The sequence below is a fragment of the Amphimedon queenslandica genome, unplaced genomic scaffold, assembly GCF_000090795.2.
Source record: "Amphimedon queenslandica unplaced genomic scaffold, v1.1 AMPQUscaffold_13380, whole genome shotgun sequence".
Lineage (NCBI taxonomy): Eukaryota > Metazoa > Porifera > Demospongiae > Haplosclerida > Niphatidae > Amphimedon > Amphimedon queenslandica.
The window spans coordinates 132,084-152,408 of NW_003546384.1; the positions used below are offsets into that span (position 1 = coordinate 132,084).

Sequence of the window (20,325 nt, forward strand, 5' to 3'; positions counted from 1 at the left end):
TAATAGCAAAATAATATTAATTCCTTGCCCTCTCTTTATTAGCTCACAACTATCCCGTAAGACTCTCCGGAGGCTTCAACTCATCCGAGGGCCGTCTTGAGGTTTTTGTCTCTTCTCGCTGGACCCCAGTCTGCCATAAGAACTTTGACAGCAACGACGCGTACGTGGTATGCTCTCAGCTAGGATACAAAGGAGTGGAAGAGATAGTGGAGGAGAGTGTGTTTGGGAGTGATGGTATATTCTTGTTGAGTGATGTTCAGTGTAATGGTACTGAGGATAGTCTCTCTCAGTGTGGCTTTAAAGTTAATACTGTCAATGGATTTGAGGATTGCACGTCAGTGGGGATCAGATGCAGTGAGTTTTCCTCTTTTTGACAGTTTTTATGTGAACCGTTCACACAATCATTCATATTGAACTAATATATCTTGTATTGTAATGTTGCATGTACATGTACATAAATGTATTTATACATTTATGTGTTTGCATTTCATGATGATTCTTGTTTATCTTAGAAATCTTAAGTATATTTTGTAAAAATAGTAAAAATGAGTTTAGCGATGCAAATAAATTTGATGTAATGTTTATATTACAAGTAAGATGTACATGTATTTATACATGTTACATACCTGGAGTTTCCCAGTGCTGTGTGTACATGTATCTTCATGTCCCTTTCTCTTTCATTTTCCTTCTCTTGATTATTATTATTATTTATTTCTCTCCTTTTTATAGCAACAAGGTCTCCAAATGGGTTGAGACCCATCAGATTAGTGGGAGGGGCTGGTGCCGGAAGACTTGAAGTATACAATGGAAGTTCCTGGGGATCGGTCTGTAACCTTGACTGGTCCGTAGAAGACTCAAAAACTGTTTGTAGAGACCTTGGATATTCCGTGGAGCCACTCCCCATTACTGTAGATTATCGTAGTTTTGGTAGAGGAGGTGGTCCTATCAAGATTTCCAGAATCAGCTGTAAAGGGAACGAGAGTCATTTCAGGGACTGCTTGTTTGCAAGTAATGTTAGTGGGTGTGGTCATGATAATGATGTAGCAGTTGTATGTCAAGGTAAGTTTTTCATCGGTCAAAAATTTAAATCAATTTTTTTTCTTTTTAATTTCATAAATATTTTTGTTAGGTTCAGAGTCATGCACTGATTTTAGTCTCAGGTTAGTGGGCGGAGCCAGTGATCTGATTGGACGACTAGAAATGTGTTACCGAGGTCACTGGGGTACGGTCTGCGGTGACTCCACAGGATCCTCCTCCTCTTCAATAGCATCTGTGTCCTGCCGTCAGTTAGGGTACTCACCCACTGAAGGGAGGGTATTACCTTATGATGAGTTTTATGAAAAGAGGCAAGGTGTCATATGGTTGGGCGGAGTCAGTTGCCGTGGAAACGAGAGCAGGTTGATCGATTGCTCTCACTTGCCAGTTGGTAGATTGAGTGATGGTTGCTCGGGACATTTTCAAGATATGATACTACAGTGTCAAGGTATGGGGGAATAAGAAATGAAATAATGATTGTGGAATTTAAGGGAGAAAAGGAGACATAGCTACTTGTAATTAATGAGAATTTAACAGAATTTAAATGTAAATTTATAATAAAAATAACGATATAGAATGGAAATTATCATGTATGAATTAATAATTTTTTTCCAACAGCTTCTACAGAGTTTAAGATTCGTGTGAGAGGCAACCAGAACTCTTTCATTACATCAGGTAGAGGTAGAGTTGAAGTCCAGTATAATGGATTATGGGGTACTGTCTGTGATACCCAATGGGATCTTAACGCTGCTACTGTCGTATGTAGAGAAATGGGATGGGGGAGAGCAGTAAGGCCTTCGTTTGCTTCCGAGTTCGGACAAACTTGGGGACCGATCTGGATGGATTTTGTGCGATGCCGTGGTGACGAGACATCACTTGAGAAGTGTGGCCATACAGGATGGGGTCTGGTTAGTTCCTGTACTCACCGTAATGACGCTGGAGTGGTATGCACAAGTAAGAGAAAGGAGGAGTTTCTGACATGGGATTTTATTTGGTTCTTTTTCTATAGATTCTACAGGGGCTGTATCAATATCAGTTCAGCTCAGTGGTGGTGTTGTATCAGTGCAGTATAATGGTGAATGGGGACTAGTGTGTTATGATGGTTGGGATTACAGGGATGCTACTGTTGCATGCAAAGAACTAGGTAATAATATTATAACCTAATGAGAATTAACAGTAGTTTAATCCATCCATTTATTATAACGATAGGTTATGAATCAGTGTATTCTATTGGATCTTCTCCTCATCGACCAAACGTCTCACCGAATCCTCCAACTGTCTGGTTATCTAAAATACACTGTCAAGGAAATGAGTCCAGTTTATCTCAGTGCATCTATGGGTGGGGCTCTTTTAACTGCTCATCACACGAAGGATACGCTACTCTATCTTGCTCCAATAGCGATCCTTCTTCATTGCCAATAGCAACTAGACTAGCCAATGGTACCTCTGCTAGTAATGGTATCATCAGTATACGATATGGTGGAGTATGGGGGCGTGTATGCTCCTCCCACTGGACAATAAGAGACGCTAATATAGTCTGTAGGGGGCTGGGGTACAGTCGAGCAAAGGGTCTGAAAATATTGGATGTTTCATATTCAAACTTGGACCCTATTTGGATGGATAACGTCCAATGCATTGGGAACGAGAATCACTTGCAAGACTGTTATTTTGATGGGTGGGGTCACCACACCCACCAGACCACATGTAAAAGCATGTTTGTGTCGTGCAAAAACGAAAACTTTGACCTAAAACTCTACAATCGTCAGAATGACAATAGTGGTCTCCTTCAGGTATACTACAGTGGTGGGTGGGGTTTTGTGTGTGATTCTGATTGGTCGCTTCATAATTCACACGTTGCATGCAAGCAGTTAGGATTTGGAAGTGCTGAGTCATCATATACATTATCAACGCCCCCCGTGAGGGGTCTGGTGTTGATGGATGTTGTAAAATGTACCGGAGCTGAAAGCCGATTCGTTGACTGTCCGTTCAAAGGGTGGGGCTATGCTCGGGCTCGTTGCAACGGGAGTAATTATGTGGGCGCTGTCTGCAGTAACCATGGTAACAGCGAAATGAACTTGAGATTGATTGGCAGTGATAGTGAGACGAAGGGTCTGGTGCAGGTTCAATATTCGGGACGCTGGGGTTACGTGTGTGGAAACTATTGGGGGGATTTTGAAGCTAAAGTAAGCTATTGTTGATTTGTTTATTTTATTCTTAATTACTCTAAAATTAAAAATAATTATTTTCTTTATAATATTCATTGTACCTTAATTGTTAATAAATCCTTTCACTAGGTGATATGCAATCAGTTAGGACTATATCCTCCACCAGTTGGTTACAGTTCAGTCTCATTCACTGCATACAGACCTGAGCCCAGTGATACAGTCTGGCTGGATAATGTACAGTGTAGCGGAGGAGAGGAGAGGTTCAGTGAGTGCCATCATGATGAGATAGGGACCCACTCTTGCTCTGTCTCATCTCCTGTTGGAGCTGTTGATTGCAATTATAAAGGTAAGGGATATCAATAGTAGGAGAGAATATTGTATTATAGTGCTTTAGTTTGGGACCTTTTTTCGCAATTTTGCTATAAAATACATTGCCATTATCTTTCTTTTAATTTTTAGATCCGAATCAGTTCTCAGTTAGGTTGGTAGGTGGGGCTAGTCCTAATGAGGGGCGTGTCCAGGTGTATTACAATGGTTGGAAGTCAGTCTGTGGAAGTGGGTGGGGTTTCCGTGATGCTCGCGTGGTCTGTCGTCAGTTAGGATATGGAGACGCCCTCAATGTTCCCACGTCTTCCTTATATGGTATTAGGAGACCTGACGAATTGAGCATAATGGATAATGTTCAGTGTTCTGGGGAAGAGTCCTTGTTGAAGAACTGTGACCATACCTTTGGAAACCTTGAGTGTTCAGTGACTAATGTCGCTAGTGCTATCTGTACTGGTAAGTGGGAGAATGTATTTAAATTTTTGTGGGTTGCAAATCCATCGAATTTGCCCTAAAATATTTTATATTTTTTTTACAAAGCTACACCTTTTTATTTACAGTACATTGATCTACACAAATCTTTAAAATTACTTTAAATTATCTCCCCTATCTCTCCCTCTCATTACATCACATATACAGATGTATCTCATCCAGTTGTTACTACAGTCAGACTAAACCCCTCCTCCTCTCCTTCTACTGGTACTGTACAAGTACTATACAATGGATCATGGGGTTCTGTGTGCTCCAATGGCTGGGACATCAATGATGCACATGTAGCGTGTCGTCAGTTAGGATACCCTAGTGCCGTTAGGACTGGTCTCTCTGTACTTTTCTCTCTCGAACCAGTGTCAGACAGTCCGATATGGTTAAGTGGTGTTAATTGTGAAGGGACTGAGAGTTCTATAGGACAGTGTCTAATTGAGAGAGGGTGGGGTGATGTTGGTTCTGGTTGTACCCATTCATTTGATGTTGCTGTAGAATGCACTGGTAAGTTATGAAAGTCATGCAGTGATGAATCATAGTCTTTTAATGGCTCATTATATTTTATAATTTAAATTTTTTAGAACCTAAAAGTTCAAATCTCTCCATTCGACTGATATCCGGTGGTGTTCCTTACAAAGGACGTATCCAAGTGTTAATGAATGGGACGTGGGCTGGGGTTTGTGGAGATAAGTTTAGAGCAACCAATGGAAATGTAGTCTGTAGACAGTTGGGATACTCCAGGAGCTTGATTGTACGACAGTCATTATTTAAAATTATAATTATAATGCTATTTAATAGGCTTTTAATGGCTCTGAACACTATTCCAGTTTCTTACCTGATGAACTGGTTTTGTTATCTGGTTTGAACTGCATCGGAACTGAGGGGAGCCTCATAGACTGTCCTACTACAGTATCAACACTGATCAGTGAAGGGGAGTGTAAAGTTGGGCCTGCTAATGTCATCTGTGATGGTAAGGAAGAGAGAGAGAGAAAGGGGAAATATGGAGAAGCATAGAGAGAAAGAAAGAGACGAAACAGATAAATCAATCAGCAATTATGATTCTGCTAATTATCTGTCATTATCATCATAATAAACTTGTTCAATTATAGTTGCTCCTCAAATCCCAACTCCTCCTAATTCAACTCGTCTTGTTGATGTCAGCCTGTCAGGATACAAGGGAAAGCTTTTTGTTTATGACGGCAGTACTTGGGGTACTGTCTGTGATGATTTCATTTTCACAAAGCCTGTAATTGGTAAAGTTGTATGCCGGAGTATTGGATATGCTGGACCTACCCAAATCTTTGGGTAAGTAAAAGTTTATCATTAAAGATATAAATTAAAGCGATAATGATTAAAGAAAAGCACTAAGTTTAGTAGAGCCAATAACCACTAAAATATGATGTACTGTATTATTATTATTATTATTATTATGCACAATTAAAAGGAAACTTAATTTTAAAGGTAATATTTTATTTTTTAGTGAATCTGATGGACTTTACCCTAATGAGTTTAGCATCACTGATCCCATTCATCTTGATGATGTTCAATGCAATGGTAACGAGAGGAGCATATTTGATTGTCCTCATACAACTGAAACTGCTGGCTGTGAGCATGCTGAAGATGTTTCAATTGAATGCAGTAGTAAGAGATATTTATACTATAATTTTTATTATTAAGCCCAGCATTATTTTACAAAAATACTTGTACATGTAACTCAAAAAGTTTTAGTCGGAATCAGCTCAAACTTGCTACACAGCATAAGTACACCAATATGTATCAGAAAATGTAATAAAAATTGGGGTGATCATTGACCATTTTTTGGAAAAAACCATAGGCTATATAGTACAGGGATTTTTTCAGATTTTGGCCTATTTTTAAAATGGCGGTAACTTTAAAAATTTAAGTCTGAATCAGCTCAAACTTTCTACACAGCATAAGTACATTGATATACATCAGAAAATGTAATAAAAATTGGGGTGATTTTTGGCCATTTTTTGGAAAAAACCACGGGCTATATAGTACAGGGATTTTTTCAGAAATTGGCCTATTTTAAAAAATGGCGGTAACTTTAAAAATTTAAGTCTGAACCAGCTCAAACTTGCTACACAACATAAGCACATCAATATGCATCAGAAAATGTAATAAAAATTGGGGGTGATTTTTTGGCCATTTTTTGGAAAAAACCATGGGCTATAGTACAGGGATTTTTTCAGAAATTGGCCTATTTTAAAAAATGGTTGTAACTTAAAAAATTAAAGCCAAAATCAGCTCAAACTTGCTACACAGCATAAGTACATCAATATGTATCAGAAAATGTAATAAAAATTGGGGGTGATTTTTTGGCCATTTTTCGGAAAAAACCATAGGCTATAGTACAGGGAATTTTTCTGATTTTGGCCTATTTTAAAAAATGGCCATAACTTTAAAATTTAAGTCGGAATCAGCTCAAACTTGCTACACAGCATAAGTACATCAATATGTATTAGAAAATGTAATAAAAATTGGGTGTGATTTTTTGACCATTTTTCGGAAAAAACCATGGGCTATAGTACAGGGATTTTTTCAGATTTTGGCCTATTTTTTAAAATGGCCGTAACTTGAAAAATTGAAGTCGGAATTAGCTCAAACTCGCTACACAGCATTAGTACATCAATATGTATCAGAAAATGTAATAAAAATTGGGGGTGATTTTTTGGCCATTTTTTGGAAAAAACCATGGGCTATAGTACAGGGATTTTTTCAGAAATTGGCCTATTTTAAAAAATGGTTGTAACTTAAAAAATTAAAGCCAAAATCAGCTCAAACTTGCTACACAGCATAAGTACATCAATATGTATCAGAAAATGTAATAAAAATTGGGGGTGATTTTTTGGCCATTTTTCGGAAAAAACCATAGGCTATATAGTACAGGGAATTTTTCTGATTTTGGCCTATTTTAAAAAATGGCCATAACTTTAAAATTTAAGTCGGAATCAGCTCAAACTTGCTACACAGCATAAGTACATCAATATGTATTAGAAAATGTAATAAAAATTGGGTGTGATTTTTTGACCATTTTTCGGAAAAAACCATGGGCTATAGTACAGGGATTTTTTCAGATTTTGGCCTATTTTTTAAAATGGCCGTAACTTGAAAAATTGAAGTCGGAATTAGCTCAAACTCGCTACACAGCATTAGTACATCAATATGTATCAGAAAATGTAATAAAAATTGGGGGTGATTTTTTGGCCATTTTTTGGAAAAAACCATTATAGTACAGGGATTTTTTCAGATTTTGGCCTATTTTAAAAAATGGCCGTAACTTGAAAAATTTAAGCCGAAATCACCTCAAACTTGCTACACAGCATAAGTACATCAATATGTATTAGAAAATGTAATAAAAATTGGGTGTGATTTTTTGGCCATTTTTTGGAAAAAGCCATGGGCTATAGTACAGGGATTTTTTCAGATTTTAGCCATTTTTAAAAAATGGTCATAACTTGAAAAATTTAAGCCAAAATCACCTCAAACTTGCTACACAGCGTAAGTACATCAATATGTATCAGAAAATGTAATAAAGATTTGGGATGATTCCGGAGCCATTTTTCAGATAATTCTCTATTACTTGTTGTTACTATTGTCATTGTTTCCTGTAGGCATACGTCTTGATTCTGTTAGAGCAAGACTGACTGATATCAGATCAGGTATTGTTGAGGTACTTTATGGAGACCAATGGAGCTATGTATGTGTAACTAATAATGATTGGAGTTTACCTGAGGCTAATGTTGTATGCAGAGAGCTAGGATATACTGGTAAAGACAATAATAATAATATCTAATTTTATATTACTATTATAATTATCTTATGCTTCTCCCATAAGAAAATAATGATCTACGTTATTAATTCTTAATTATTTTCCTAATATACCAGGGGCTAGCAGTGCTTATACTACTAGTGAATATGAAATCCAGCCAGGTGCTTTGATTGATGGTGTTAATTGTACTGGAAATGAGACACGACTCTCTCACTGTATCATCAATGAATGGAATGTAACTAAGGACTGTTCTTCATTTGCCGGTGCAGAATGTATAGGTAAGACGATGAAGATTTTAGCTGGGTCTTGGCAGTGATTCTATTTTATAATTACCAAAAAATCAGCTTTATTTTGAAAAGCTCCTAACACTTCTAATTATAAAATTGCTAACTATTGTACACGTTCTATTTTCAGTTACAATGGATTCAGTGAGGCTAGTCGGTGGTGTTTCCTCCAATGAAGGACGAGTTGAGATACTTCGTAATGGAGTTTCAAGCAGCGTCTGTGATGAAGGATGGGGTCTACCAGACGCTGAGGTTATCTGTCGTGTACTTGGATACCCAAGGGCCAGCCGGACATTAGCAGGTTCTTGGTTTGGTAAAGGAGAAGGAGCAGGTATTGTGTATGTGTGTAGAGTAAAATCAATTTTTTAATACTAAAGTACTAGTAATATAACATTAATCGCCATTTTTCTATTATAGTATGGTCTGGTGTAGATTGTACTGGTAATGAAGCTAGTTTGTCATTTTGTCCAAATAATACTGGCAGCACTAGCAGTGCCTGTAACTCACACTCTAATGATGCCAGTGTGGTCTGCTCATCAAGTAAGAGATGGAAAAAAGCCTACTGTATACAGCTGGTGATTTTGAATGAATTTTGATAGTTGTTTGCGAAATTAAAATGAGCTATCTCCAGCATAAATTAAAGCTAAAAATTATCTTATCATTTTGCCAAATTTTACCCCTCCAAGATCACCAGCTATGCTATGATGCAATGAGTATATTTATTCATTTTTATTACGATTTGTAGGTTCCTCAGTATCTCAGACGTTCTTATGTGCCGATGGTGATGTAAGACTCACTAAAAACGGGATGATACTTGAAGGACAGAGTCAGGGACGATTAGAGATATGTGTTGGCGGAGAATGGGGGCGGGTCTGCATTGGTGGGTGGGGCTATGAGGAGGCTGCTCTGGTGTGTCGTCAGTTAGGATTCAGAGTTGAAGGTTGGCACTATTTAGTTTGCATTTATTTTAATAATTTTAGTGCATTGATAGCAAAATAATTTTTAAAAATTCTAACGTCAATTTTAATGCATTTAATATCATATAATAAAGTTTTAATTGGCAGAAGTACATGTACTCTACGTGATTTAAAGTTCATTTATTCTCTTCTTATTTCAGGTGCATCAAGGATTTCTAGTTCTCAGTTTGGTTTTGGTTATCGTCCTATTTTGATTGATACCCTACAGTGCACTGGCCTGGAGTCCTCCCTCCTGCAATGTGGCCACACCCTCCTGGCACCCGGCACTTACGACCAATCATGTGACAGCACTCAAGATGTTGCTGTCTCCTGTCAAACCGGTAAGAATAATTTTTAAATAATTTCATTATTTTAATTTTATTTTTTAGTTGTGAGTTCTCCAGTTCGAATACGTCTCGTGGGTGGTAACGTAGAGTGGGCGGGACGAGTTGAAATCCACTTACCAGATAATGCGATGTGGGGGCGTGTGTGTGATGATGGGTGGAGCCTGGCTAGTGCTCGTGTGGTTTGCCGTCAGTTAGGGTATGGATATGCCATAGGAGCCACCATTGGGACTACCTTTGGAAGAGGTAAGGGAGTGTATCTGATTCTATTTGTAAACACAATGTATACCAGGTTATTTTGTTTTTTACTTAATAATTGCTAATCATACTAGATTTATTTCTCTCTCTCTCTCTCAACAGGTAGTCGATCGCTCGGTTATGGTAGGGTAACATGTGTCGGGCTTGAGTCTGGCCTCTCCAACTGTTACCATGACAATCAGCTCTCGTGTGACATCTCTCACGTGGCTGGGGCCGTATGCAGTGACACGCCCACTCCTCCTAACGTGAGGCTCAGGTTGCTAAGCAACGGAAATAAACCCGAGGGAATTTTACAAGTTTATTTTGCTGAGAAGTGGGGGCGAGTTTGTACCACTAGTGGGTGGAGCTTAACAACTGCCGATATTGCTTGTCATCATCTGGGGGAAGGTCTGGCTGTTTCAACAATGGGCGTGTCTACATCATCCCAAGACTCCTTCTTTTGGTTGAGTGGTGTTCGTTGCTTTGGTAACGAGACTCGTCTTCAAGAGTGCCAGCATTTAGGGTGGGGCTACGCTGGAGAGGAATGTTACGAGGGAAGTACCAGTGTATGGCTGAACTGTTCTGGAAACTGTAAGATTATTAATACATTAATTTAATTTAATTTTTATTTGTTTTATTTTTATTTATAGCAAACACACAGACCTCTACTAGCATACCAACACTAAGTGAGTTAAAAAAATTTTAATTATTAATTATTTTCTCTTTTTTCTCTCTCTCTTGTTCCTATTCCAGCTGCTACTCCTAGTGCTGGGCCAGTTGAACCAGGCGCTTCATCTCTTCCAGTACTAGCAGTCATTAGTCCTACCATTGCTGCTATCCTCCTATTCACTTGCCTTATAATTGTCTCCATCTTGTTCTACATTAACCAGTAAGACTCTACATTATACTCTTTATCATTATGTTCACATGCAATGTTGTTGGCCTATTATTTTAATTGAAACTGGAAAAAAAATCAAAAGTCATTTCTAACAGAAATTATAATAAATGATTAAATAAAAACGTGAATAAGCAAAGCAGTGCATTAGAAAGGAAAAGAACAGACACTAATTAAACTGCTTTTAATTCTTACTTTTTTAGTCGAAAGCATAAAGGCAGAATGTACAGGATCAGCTCACCTGATGAAGGGATGGAAGTACAAGAAAGAGGAATTCCGAAGAAAAGAAAGAAGAATGTAGTCATTTCACCATCTAAAGCATCACGTATGTAACATCCACTAGCAGCATACATTCATTCATTTATTCATTTATTATAATAGTTTGTGTAATCAGTTATTGCTTTAATTATTGCTTGTTTCTTATAGAGCTTCATCTTCTAAGCTCTGAAGCTATGAGTCCACCAATGAGTCCTTCTTATTCCAAGTCCTCTTCACTTACTAGATCAGGTATAATAAAATGCACAACATCAGTGAATGATTATGTATCAAAAATGACAAGAATGGAGAATTTTCTCCTAGTCATTTTTGACAAAATAACATAGAAAGCTAAATAGCAAGAAGCTGAGCATTCATATTTTATTCTTTTTCTATTTGTAGAGCAAAGACTTGATGTTTCAATGATGACCATAACATCAGAGCTCATCAACTCAACAGCTCCCAATGACTCTACCTCTCCTGAAACCACTGACTACAATTCCCCACCTTTCTCTCCTACTAGAATTGAGAGTACCATGCCACCATCACCCTCACCCACGCCAGCTAATAATGATAGCATTACCCTCACACCTCAGCCTAATTTAAACTCCAGTACTAGATCTAATGAGCCTCTAACACTTGATGCAGCTTTACATACTGATTCATCACTCTCTACCTCATTCTCTACTTATGATAAGCCACCACTGACATCCTCATCATCACTCTCTTCAGGCAGATATGCTGATTTAGATGTCCTTAGTTCACAGCATAATGCTGCTAAGAGAGCCAGTATGGTGAGCAGCAGTGGTAGTAACAGCAGAGCTCAATATGCTACCATACAAGAAGTAATGCCAAGGAAGATATCAGTCAACACTGAGACTACAACTGTTTAATTATCATCAACCCAGTCATAATTTACAGACACTTATTGCTATTATTGTTTAATTATAGTTCTGCATGTAGTTTTGTGTAGTCAGTCACTTTGTGTACTATTTTAACTTTTTGTAGAATTATTCTCAAATCATTTTGATGTTAACTAATAAATAATATGAAGGGATTCATGATTAGTTACCATGTTAACCAATTGCAATAAACAATAATGGACAAACAAAACATTTATGAGGTAACAGAGCTACAAGAATACAATGAAAACCAGTGATATCCATTTCAAGATGACTCTAACAATAGCAAGCATGTCGAGGAATTATCAGCGAAACTAAAAGCCCTCGGTCTGGTTATTGTAGCAGGTTTAGTTGTTGTGATTGTTCTATTACTTGCTATTCTTGGAGTGCTGATTGCACATTTGGCAAGTAGCTGGTCAGTTTCTGCGGATACAACCTCACAATCAGGATTATGTAACACAAATGGTAATGCTAACTCTTCTGGTCCTGTTGGAAGCAATGCAACTGGTCCAAACTGCAGTATATGTTATAATGAGTGGAGTGATGCAGTGCAACGTCAAATATTTCTCCTTGAAACTCAAGTTGGTAAATTGATCAATACTTCAGATGACACTGTATAGAGGATTGATGATATTCAAAAAACCATTGGTAGCCAAACAGAATTGACAGCAAACAATACAAAGGACATTGATAAAATATTAAACACTACAGGAAACTCTGCACAAAAGCTCATTAACATTGTCAATACTCTCTCTAATCTACAAGACACTAGTACCTCTACTGCTGGAGTGGTTGATGATATACTACTAATAGCACAAGAACTGCTTGAGTTACACAATGAATCCAGTGCATTACCTACTTCTTGCCATCAAATTAAACAGCAACAGCCCAACAGTCCATCAGGTGCCTATATACTAGCTACTATTAATGGTACTACATCATACAATGTTTATTGCAATATGGAAGAGTTGTGTGGTTCAGGAGGAGGATGGACAAGACTAGCATATCTGGATATGACTGAAGCTACACAGAACTGTCCTTCTGGGTTTCAGCTGTTCCAATCTGGAGGAGTTAGAGCTTGTGGCAGACCAACATCAAGTGGAGGCAGTTGCATACCAATTCAGTTCCCATCTAATGGTATCAGCTATTCTCAGGTGTGTGGTAGAGTAACAGGGTATCAATGGGGATTAACAGATGCTGTTCACCCACGTATTAATAATGGACAGGCTGAACCAAATCACAATGACATTAATTCCTATTATGTTGATGGTGTCAGCATCACACATGGGTCTCCACATCAACATATCTGGACTTTTATGGCTGGACAATTAGAAGCTAGTTACCTACCAAGTTATGAGGATGGTACTTTCAATTGTCCATGTTCTGTAGTTAGTACACAAAACTCAACTCTTCAGTCTTTCATTGGCGATGACTATTTCTGTGAATCTGGTAATCCTTCTACTGATGGTACTATTCTTTACACAATGCTCACATCTGATCCATTGTGGGATGGGGAAGGATGTGGTATTCTTGAAGGTAATTGCTGCACAGCTCATCCTAGCCTTCCATGGTTCAATAAAGTACTTAGTGGCATCACCAATGACTACCTTGAGCTGAGGCTGTGTGGTGATCGAGCTACTTCAATTGAAAATTCTCCTATCAGTTTTTATGAGTTGTTTGTTAAATGATCAAACAATTCATGATGATGCTATAGTTAGTTTGTATGCTGAGTTTACTACTCTTAAGTTTATTATTAAGTATATTGATAAATGAATTTATGTCTAAAGAATAGCTACAGTACAATATCTACACATCTAGAACTATGTATCAATATTATTGTAATTATTGTTATTATTATTATTATTAATTATAGTTCTGCATGTAGTTTTTGTATTCAGTTGTACTATTTAAACATTTTATAGAATTTATAAGTGATTTTGGTGTTGACTCAAATTATGATGAGATTCATGATTAGTTGCCATGTTAACCAATTGCAATAAACAATAATGGACAAACAAAACCTCTATGAAGTAACAGAGCTACAAGAGTACAATGAAAACCAGCAATATCCATTTCAAGATGACTCTAACAATAGCAAGCATGTCGAGGAATTATCAGCGAAACTAAAAGCAGTCAGTCTGGTTATTGTAGCTGGTTTAGTTGTTGTGATTTTTCTATTACTTGCTATTCTTGGAGTGCTGATTGCACATTTGTCAAGTAGCTGCTCTGTTTCAGATGCAACCACACAATCAGGATTAGGTAACACCACTCTTGGTAACACCAATAGTAATGCTAACTCTTCTGGTACTGTTGGAAGCAATGCAACTGGTCCAAACTGCAGTATAGTTTATAATAATGAGTGGAGTGATGCAGTGCAAAGTCAAATGTTTCGCTTGGAAACTCGAGTTGATAAATTGATCAATACTTCAGATGACACTGCATGGAAGATTGATGATATTCGCAATACTGTTGATAGCCAAACAGAGTTAACATCAAACAATACAAAGGATATCGATAAGATATTAAACACTACAGGAAACTCTGCACAAAAGCTCATTAACATTGTCAATACTCTCTCTAATATACAAGACACCTGTACCTCTACTGCTGGAGTGGTTGATGATATACTACTAATAGCACAAGAACTGCTTGAGTTACACAATGAATCAGCTGCTTTACCTACTTCTTGCCAGCAAGTTAAACAGCAACAACTTAACAGTCCATCAGGTGAGTATGTACTAGCTACTACTAATGGTACTAGCTCTTACACTGCTTACTGTTATATGGGAACATTGTGTGGTTCAGGAGGAGGATGGACAAGACTAGCATATCTGGATATGACTGATGCTACAGTGAACTGTCCTGCTAGTTTAAGGTACTACCAGTCAGGAGGAGTTAGAGTTTGTGGTAGAGCAACATCAAGTGTAGGCAGTTGTACATCAGTTCAGTTCCCATCTAATGGTATCAGTTATTCTCAGATATGTGGTAGAGTAACAGGATATCAATATGCATCAGTTGATGCTATTGGTTCTAATCAAAATAATCACAATAATTTGAATGGTGATTATGTTGATGGTGTTAGTATCACTCGTGGGTCTCCTCGTCAACATGTCTGGACACTAATGGCTTCCGATGGCGGTAAATGTCCTTGTGCTACTGGTTCTTCAATACAAGTCCAATCATTCATTGGTAGTCATTATTTCTGTGAATCAGGGACTTATAATGGCCACTGGCAATACCAATTGCATACATCTAATGCACTGTGGGATGGTCAAGGTTGTGGTTCTCTTGAAGTACCTTGTTGTAACGTTAGCCCATGGTTTCACAGAAACTATGGTAGCACTACCACTACTGACTATATTGAGTTGAGGGTCTGTGGAGATGAGGGAACTAGTAATGAAGATAATCCTGTTAGCTATTACGAGATTTATGTCAAGTAGAACAATGCTTGCTGTATCCCCAATTATTCTTTTGTAGTTAGTTTTAGATGTAGAAGATCTGCTGATGTAGTTGCTATATAGTTTATGCTAAATTTGCTACTTTATTAGTGGATAAATGAATTTATATCTATAGAATAGCTACAGTACAATATCTACACGTCTAGAACTATGTATCAACTATCATATTGTGTATCAATGAATCGACTGTTATTGTTCTCCTCGAGCCTTCCAATCAGATCCGTCAAGACCTTGGAGTTTCTTGATCCCGTTTCGTTGCCATAGATACCAGACCACACCTAGTATAAAGCATACGGCAATTTCAACATAGTATCCGTCTAGATGAGTCACGCAATGACCGCCAGCAGCTGTACAAGCCTAAGGAATAACACAAAAATTATGAAAATTAATTATTCATACACTCTAATTAGTGGGTGTGGTTTACCTTTAACTCTTGCATTGTATCGCAGTCCAGGGTCAAATCGGTCACGCCCTCACAGTCTTTAAAAGAGACGACGTCAACGAGCCAGAGGGCACAGGTACCGGTCCAAGTACCTCCGAGATTAGAGAGAGTATTGAGGAGGGTCATGTATGTACCGCCCATAGAGGGATCACTCACTTGAGCATGGAAAGACATTATTGCAACAAACATTGAATATGTGGCAACCTGGAGAGGAGAGAGAGAGGGAGGGAGAGAGAAAGGAAGGATAGAGTTTGGAGAGAAAGAGAGAGGAGTATAGAAGAGGTATGGAGGGAACAAGGAGAAGAGTTTAAGGATCATGATAACTATAAGAAGAGAATACATGTTATTATACTGACCTGATGAAGTAAAAAAGCCGACACTAGTATTACATAATAAAATGCTGAGAACTCTCCCTCTGTGTGCATGCTAGTCCACCAGACCACAGCGGAGAATGCCAAAGTCATTATGAGACGAAACGGATAAGCTTTTATGAATACATCCATTGGGCGTGGCCCTGATATAGCACGACTATAAAATAATACAAAAAATTGTTTTAAATCACCCTCAATTTTTATTACATTTTCCAATACACATTGATGTACTTATGCTGCGTAAAAAGTTTAAATGTATAAACAGTAAAGAAAGATGCTTAAATAATGATAATCATGTTACATGAACAACTGTATCAGAAACATTGGAATGCAATTTGAAACAAAATACACATGTATGTGTGTAATTGTAAACATGTTGTTGACAGATGGCTCTGTAACATAACTTACTCCCTCACTCTCTCTCTCCTCATTCTTTGTCTCACCTTATAACTAGTGGTAGTAATATTTGAATGGGCACCATTGGCAAAGCAATCAACGCGATCTTCTCCCTTGGCAGACCAGACTCAACCAGTTTCAAACCAGTTATATTCTCGGCAGCTGCAAACCCGATCTTACACGTCAGGACGAAGAGCGCGTAGGCTTGAACTGGGCGGAGTTTGAGTATAACAAGGAGCTGTTTATAAGCCGCAAAGACGTCCTGCCTGATAGCATTAGGTAGAACCTCTTTCTTTTCTTTTTTGAACAACCAGACAAGACTAGTGACCAGGGTAAAGACGATGCCCCAGAAAAAGAAGAAATGAGACATATCAACAATCCCATCGTCCCCAGGCTCAGACCTCAGGTACGTATTACAGAACTCTTTAGATTCGAGAGCCAGAAAAACTGTGTAGCCGAGAAAATACCCGATCGTCTGACCGACAGAATTACAGGTTGAGGCATGGCCGACGTTTTTACGTGAGAGCATAGTAATCGCCCAACCATCAACTGCAATGTCCTGAGTGGCAGCACAGAGGAAGAATACGAAGAAGAGGATAGTAAGGATGGTGATATTGGGTGGGTCTCCTTGCTCTCCTCCCATCAAATCATCAATATTGTAAGATACCAGTATCATCGTTAGACCAATAATATACTGTACGGGGATCAGCCAGGACTTTCTACGGCCTAGAGTAGGACTGTAGAAGGAGTCCACAATAGGAGCCCAGAGGAGCTTGATGCTAAACGGCCAAGAGACGAGAGAGAAGAGTGCCTGCTGTCTGTAGCCTATCTTTTTAGTCTGAAGGAGCATGGGGACACTGCCTGCCAATCCTATTGGTATACCTTGTAGAGTGTATAGTAGCAATAAAATGGCGAGATTAAACTTGTCTGATTGTTTCTCTTTGTCCTCCTCCTCCTCCTCGTCTTGTTTTTTCTCCATTGCTGCATCTTCTGGTTGCTTCACATTTCTCAAAGTAGCCGCCATTTTTAATAAACAAAGGGCAGTCCCGCCTCTTTTAATTAACCACACTACTGAGCCACACCTATTTCTTAATTTTAAGAGGTGTGGCTAACATGTCAGTTCTCCGCCCATTTAAATGGCTACACTGACAAAGGCCAGGGGAGATAAGCACTATTAATTGCTCCTTAGGCAGATACAGTCCATTGGCTCACTTACTCTACGCAAAAAGCATACAAGGAGGCCTCGAGGCGGTGCATATATGACAGGGGAGACTGAGTGCGTCGTTAGCTTCGTTGGTGGTTCCTCTCAGCAGCAAAGGTTGGAAGCGGGAGCTAGTACTGGCTCTGGAGCGGGAGGAGGATACAACTGGTTTAGTAGACTCGCTATAAGCTACCAGACCTATCAGAGGAAGAGCAAGAGGAAGGAGCAGTCTTATAGAGGAGTGAGAAGGAGAGAGACCGTAGGAGGTGGAGGAGGAAAGAGAAGGGGGATGTTCTTAAAGTTTCTCGTTGAGTTTATTAGGACGATCTTCTTCATTTTTAAACAAGTTTTAATGCTAACGAAAAGAAAGGTCTGTCATGTTGTTAGTGCAATATACCACACCCATTAATTAGTTATTGTGGTAGACATAAGAGAAAATACATCAGCACTTACCACCATCTTTCTTTCTCTCTTTTTCATTTCACCTCCCCCTCTCTCTCTTTAGTTTGTAGAGTATCAACCTGTTCGATATCCCATCCCTCCATTATCTCCTAACCTTGAGACACGGCTCTGTAAGAGAAAGAGGGAGAGAGAGAGGGTATTGTTTTGATATTGGTTGTTATTTTTTTTTAGTTTCTGTAAGGAGAAAGATAATGGTACTTGATCTTGACGAAACATTAATACACTCTCATCATGACAAGTTAGCATATTAATTTACGCCATCATAGATTATAATACTTCATCTTTCTCTTTCCTCCTTTCTCCTCTTCTTTTACCCCCCCCCCCACGGTCTCTCCCTTTTTAGCAGTACTCTTCTACCTGCTACTGAAATGCTTCCAGACTTTTATGTCCGAGTCTACATTGAGAATCATCCGGTGAAATTCTATGTTTACAAGAGACCTCATGTGGACTATTTCTTATCAGTGGTAAGTGAATAACAACACCTATATGTCACGTACATATCACGTACATGTACACATGTAGCAGTAAGTATAATTTATCAGTAAGTTAGTTATAATATCATTTTCCCAATGAAGAGGAAAGTGCCACTGTTTTTATATAATTTGGCAGGCAGAGATAAGAGTAGGAACAGTATACTCAGCCATTGTTCCAGCATTGTGTGTAAACATTTGGCACTAAACATCGACAGTTGGAAAGCAGCATCTCCTGGTCCTGATTTTAATATTAGTATAATAATGAGATTGTTTCGTATTAGCTTAAAAGTACAGTGAAAATGAAACCTTTCATTGACATGTAGTTGAGTAATTAATGCTTTTAGTATTGTGTATAAGTTAGTGCTGTTTTACTTAATTTAAACTAAAACTAATAGTACTCGATTTTAAATTTTAATTTGCTAAATTAGAAGATATACATGTAAGTGCACTAAAACATATTTAATTCTTTTTTGTCTCCCCATCTCTCTCTCTCTCTCTCTCTCTCTCTCTGTTCCTCTCTCTCTCTCTCTTTGTTCCTCTCACTGCTTGTGTAGGTATCTCAATGGTATGATCTTGTCATTTTTACAGCCAGTATGCAGGTATGAATATCATTTCAACAATTACTAATGACTTGTTCTTATAGAAATATGGTATGGAGGTGGCTAATCATCTGGATCAGAATAAAGGGATATTGCCCAGGAGATATTTTAGACAGGTAACACCTTGTTTTGAAGTTTATTTTAGCAATTCTTAAATGTTTTGTTTTCTTCTCTAACCTCTTTCTTTTTCCTTCACCCTCTCTCCCTCTCTCTCTCTCTCTCTCTCTCTCTCTCTCTCAAGGACTGTACAATGGATATGAATGGCTACACTAAGAATCTCTCGATGATAAGTGAAGATCTTAGCAACATTTTTATACTTGATAATTCACCTTCAGCTTATAGGGGAAATCCTGGTCAGAATTGATAAGTCGATCGTACAATTATTTTTAATTTGCATGGCAATTTATAAAGGAAAAGTTTTTCTAAAATTGGGTCACGCCAAATTTTGCCAAAATTGAAGAGGACAAAATTTTTCATTTTTATAATGTTATCTGATGCATATACATTTTCTTATGTTGTGTAGAAAGTTTAAACTGATTTTAATCAAAATTAGATTTTTTACGAATTTTTAAAGTTGCTCCAAAATTGGGTAAAAGTCCCTGTACTATAGTACAGGGATTTTGGCCAAATTTCGCCAAAAATGAAAAGTAGAGAATTCTCACTTTTTATGACATTCCCTGATACATATACATGTTCTTATGTTGTATAGAAAGTTTGAGCTGATTCCGATCAAAATTAGATTTTTTACGAATTTTTAAAGTTGCTCCAAATGCCATGTACTGTATTGTAGTGCTTGTCAGCTCATGAAGCTGGTGCTGTTTACACTCTTTGTGGGAAACACTGGTTCCACGGCCATAATTCCTCTCTCTCTCTCGCTCCTCCCCCTTTTCTCCTCCCCCTCTTATTTATAGACAATGCTATTCCGATAACCTCCTGGTTCTCAGACCCTCTTGATACGGACTTGCTTGATCTCTTACCATTTTTGGATTCGCTGAGATTCACGCAAGATGTCCGCTCGGTTCTGAGTCGAAACTTACACCAGCAGTCTTTATGGTGATGTAGCATATTATCGCTCCCTTTCCTCCCTCTCCTAATGTTGTTTTTCATATTATTATTATTATTATTATTATTATTATTATTATTGTTATTATTATTACTATTATTATTATGGAATAATAGTACGCGCGCATTCAAAGAGAGACAGGTTTCTATTTTATTTAAATAATAACAACAACAATAAATGCATAAAT

The 20,325-nt window shown here is 38.0% G+C and overlaps 3 protein-coding genes across 4 annotated transcripts in view; 2 read left to right on the top strand and 1 right to left on the bottom strand.

Annotated features, from left to right (window-relative positions):
- Positions 1 to 11,838, top strand: part of LOC100641046 (scavenger receptor cysteine-rich type 1 protein M160-like) — a 12,900-nt gene extending 1,062 nt beyond the window's left edge. The window contains exons 3-28 of the mRNA XM_019997212.1: positions 43 to 354; positions 730 to 1,059; positions 1,130 to 1,483; positions 1,654 to 1,989; positions 2,045 to 2,179; positions 2,245 to 3,218; positions 3,330 to 3,546; positions 3,660 to 3,980; positions 4,164 to 4,511; positions 4,589 to 4,758; positions 4,806 to 4,977; positions 5,117 to 5,312; positions 5,488 to 5,648; positions 7,643 to 7,798; positions 7,917 to 8,078; positions 8,215 to 8,415; positions 8,502 to 8,624; positions 8,830 to 9,024; positions 9,202 to 9,381; positions 9,430 to 9,630; positions 9,745 to 10,212; positions 10,272 to 10,307; positions 10,375 to 10,510; positions 10,720 to 10,841; positions 10,943 to 11,023; positions 11,174 to 11,838. Of these exons, the coding sequence (XP_019852771.1) occupies positions 43 to 354; positions 730 to 1,059; positions 1,130 to 1,483; positions 1,654 to 1,989; positions 2,045 to 2,179; positions 2,245 to 3,218; positions 3,330 to 3,546; positions 3,660 to 3,980; positions 4,164 to 4,511; positions 4,589 to 4,758; positions 4,806 to 4,977; positions 5,117 to 5,312; positions 5,488 to 5,648; positions 7,643 to 7,798; positions 7,917 to 8,078; positions 8,215 to 8,415; positions 8,502 to 8,624; positions 8,830 to 9,024; positions 9,202 to 9,381; positions 9,430 to 9,630; positions 9,745 to 10,212; positions 10,272 to 10,307; positions 10,375 to 10,510; positions 10,720 to 10,841; positions 10,943 to 11,023; positions 11,174 to 11,664 (6,578 nt within the window). The 3' untranslated portion in view covers positions 11,665 to 11,838. The remainder of the gene's footprint in view (positions 1 to 42; positions 355 to 729; positions 1,060 to 1,129; positions 1,484 to 1,653; positions 1,990 to 2,044; positions 2,180 to 2,244; positions 3,219 to 3,329; positions 3,547 to 3,659; positions 3,981 to 4,163; positions 4,512 to 4,588; positions 4,759 to 4,805; positions 4,978 to 5,116; positions 5,313 to 5,487; positions 5,649 to 7,642; positions 7,799 to 7,916; positions 8,079 to 8,214; positions 8,416 to 8,501; positions 8,625 to 8,829; positions 9,025 to 9,201; positions 9,382 to 9,429; positions 9,631 to 9,744; positions 10,213 to 10,271; positions 10,308 to 10,374; positions 10,511 to 10,719; positions 10,842 to 10,942; positions 11,024 to 11,173) is intronic.
- Positions 11,839 to 15,213: 3,375 nt separating this feature from the next.
- On the bottom strand, positions 15,214 to 17,401 carry LOC100641173 (acetyl-coenzyme A transporter 1-like). Its single transcript, XM_003386941.3, has 4 exons — positions 16,388 to 17,401; positions 15,930 to 16,101; positions 15,556 to 15,777; positions 15,214 to 15,488 (listed from the first exon to the last, which is right to left on the bottom strand). Exons 1-4 carry the CDS (start codon positions 17,362 to 17,364, stop codon positions 15,321 to 15,323), a joined length of 1,539 nt encoding a protein of 512 aa, XP_003386989.1. The 5' UTR covers positions 17,365 to 17,401; the 3' UTR covers positions 15,214 to 15,320.
- Positions 17,402 to 17,473: 72 nt separating this feature from the next.
- On the top strand, positions 17,474 to 20,316 carry LOC100641299 (CTD nuclear envelope phosphatase 1A-like). 2 transcript variants are annotated; one of them, XM_019997211.1, is made up of 8 exons: positions 17,474 to 17,911; positions 18,047 to 18,113; positions 18,175 to 18,241; positions 18,350 to 18,467; positions 19,031 to 19,075; positions 19,120 to 19,191; positions 19,317 to 19,428; positions 19,987 to 20,316. In XM_019997211.1, the coding sequence occupies exons 1-8, from the start codon at positions 17,600 to 17,602 to the stop codon at positions 20,130 to 20,132; spliced, it is 939 nt and encodes a 312-aa protein (XP_019852770.1). In that variant the 5' UTR covers positions 17,474 to 17,599; the 3' UTR covers positions 20,133 to 20,316. The 2 variants fall into 2 exon arrangements, with proteins under 2 accessions (XP_019852770.1, XP_011404245.1); XM_011405943.2 differs by having other exon boundaries at positions 17,476 to 17,911; positions 18,347 to 18,467.
- The last annotated feature ends 9 nt before the right edge of the window (positions 20,317 to 20,325 follow it).

Coding starts and splice junctions, on each gene's coding strand:
- LOC100641173 (XM_003386941.3), bottom strand. CDS start 17,364: ATGGCGGCTACTTTGAGAAATGTGAAGCAACCAGAAGATGCAGCAATG. Junction 15,778..15,929: donor CGGCTTTTTTACTTCATCAG/GTCAGTATAATA, acceptor TCTCCTCTCCAG/GTTGCCACATATTCAATGTT. Junction 15,489..15,555: donor ATACAATGCAAGAGTTAAAG/GTAAACCACACC, acceptor GTTATTCCTTAG/GCTTGTACAGCTGCTGGCGG.
- LOC100641299 (XM_011405943.2), top strand. CDS start 17,600: ATGACAGGGGAGACTGAGTGCGTCGTTAGCTTCGTTGGTGGTTCCTCT. Junction 19,076..19,119: donor TTTTTACAGCCAGTATGCAG/GTATGAATATCA, acceptor TTGTTCTTATAG/AAATATGGTATGGAGGTGGC. Junction 19,429..19,986: donor AGCTTATAGGGGAAATCCTG/GTCAGAATTGAT, acceptor TCTTATTTATAG/ACAATGCTATTCCGATAACC.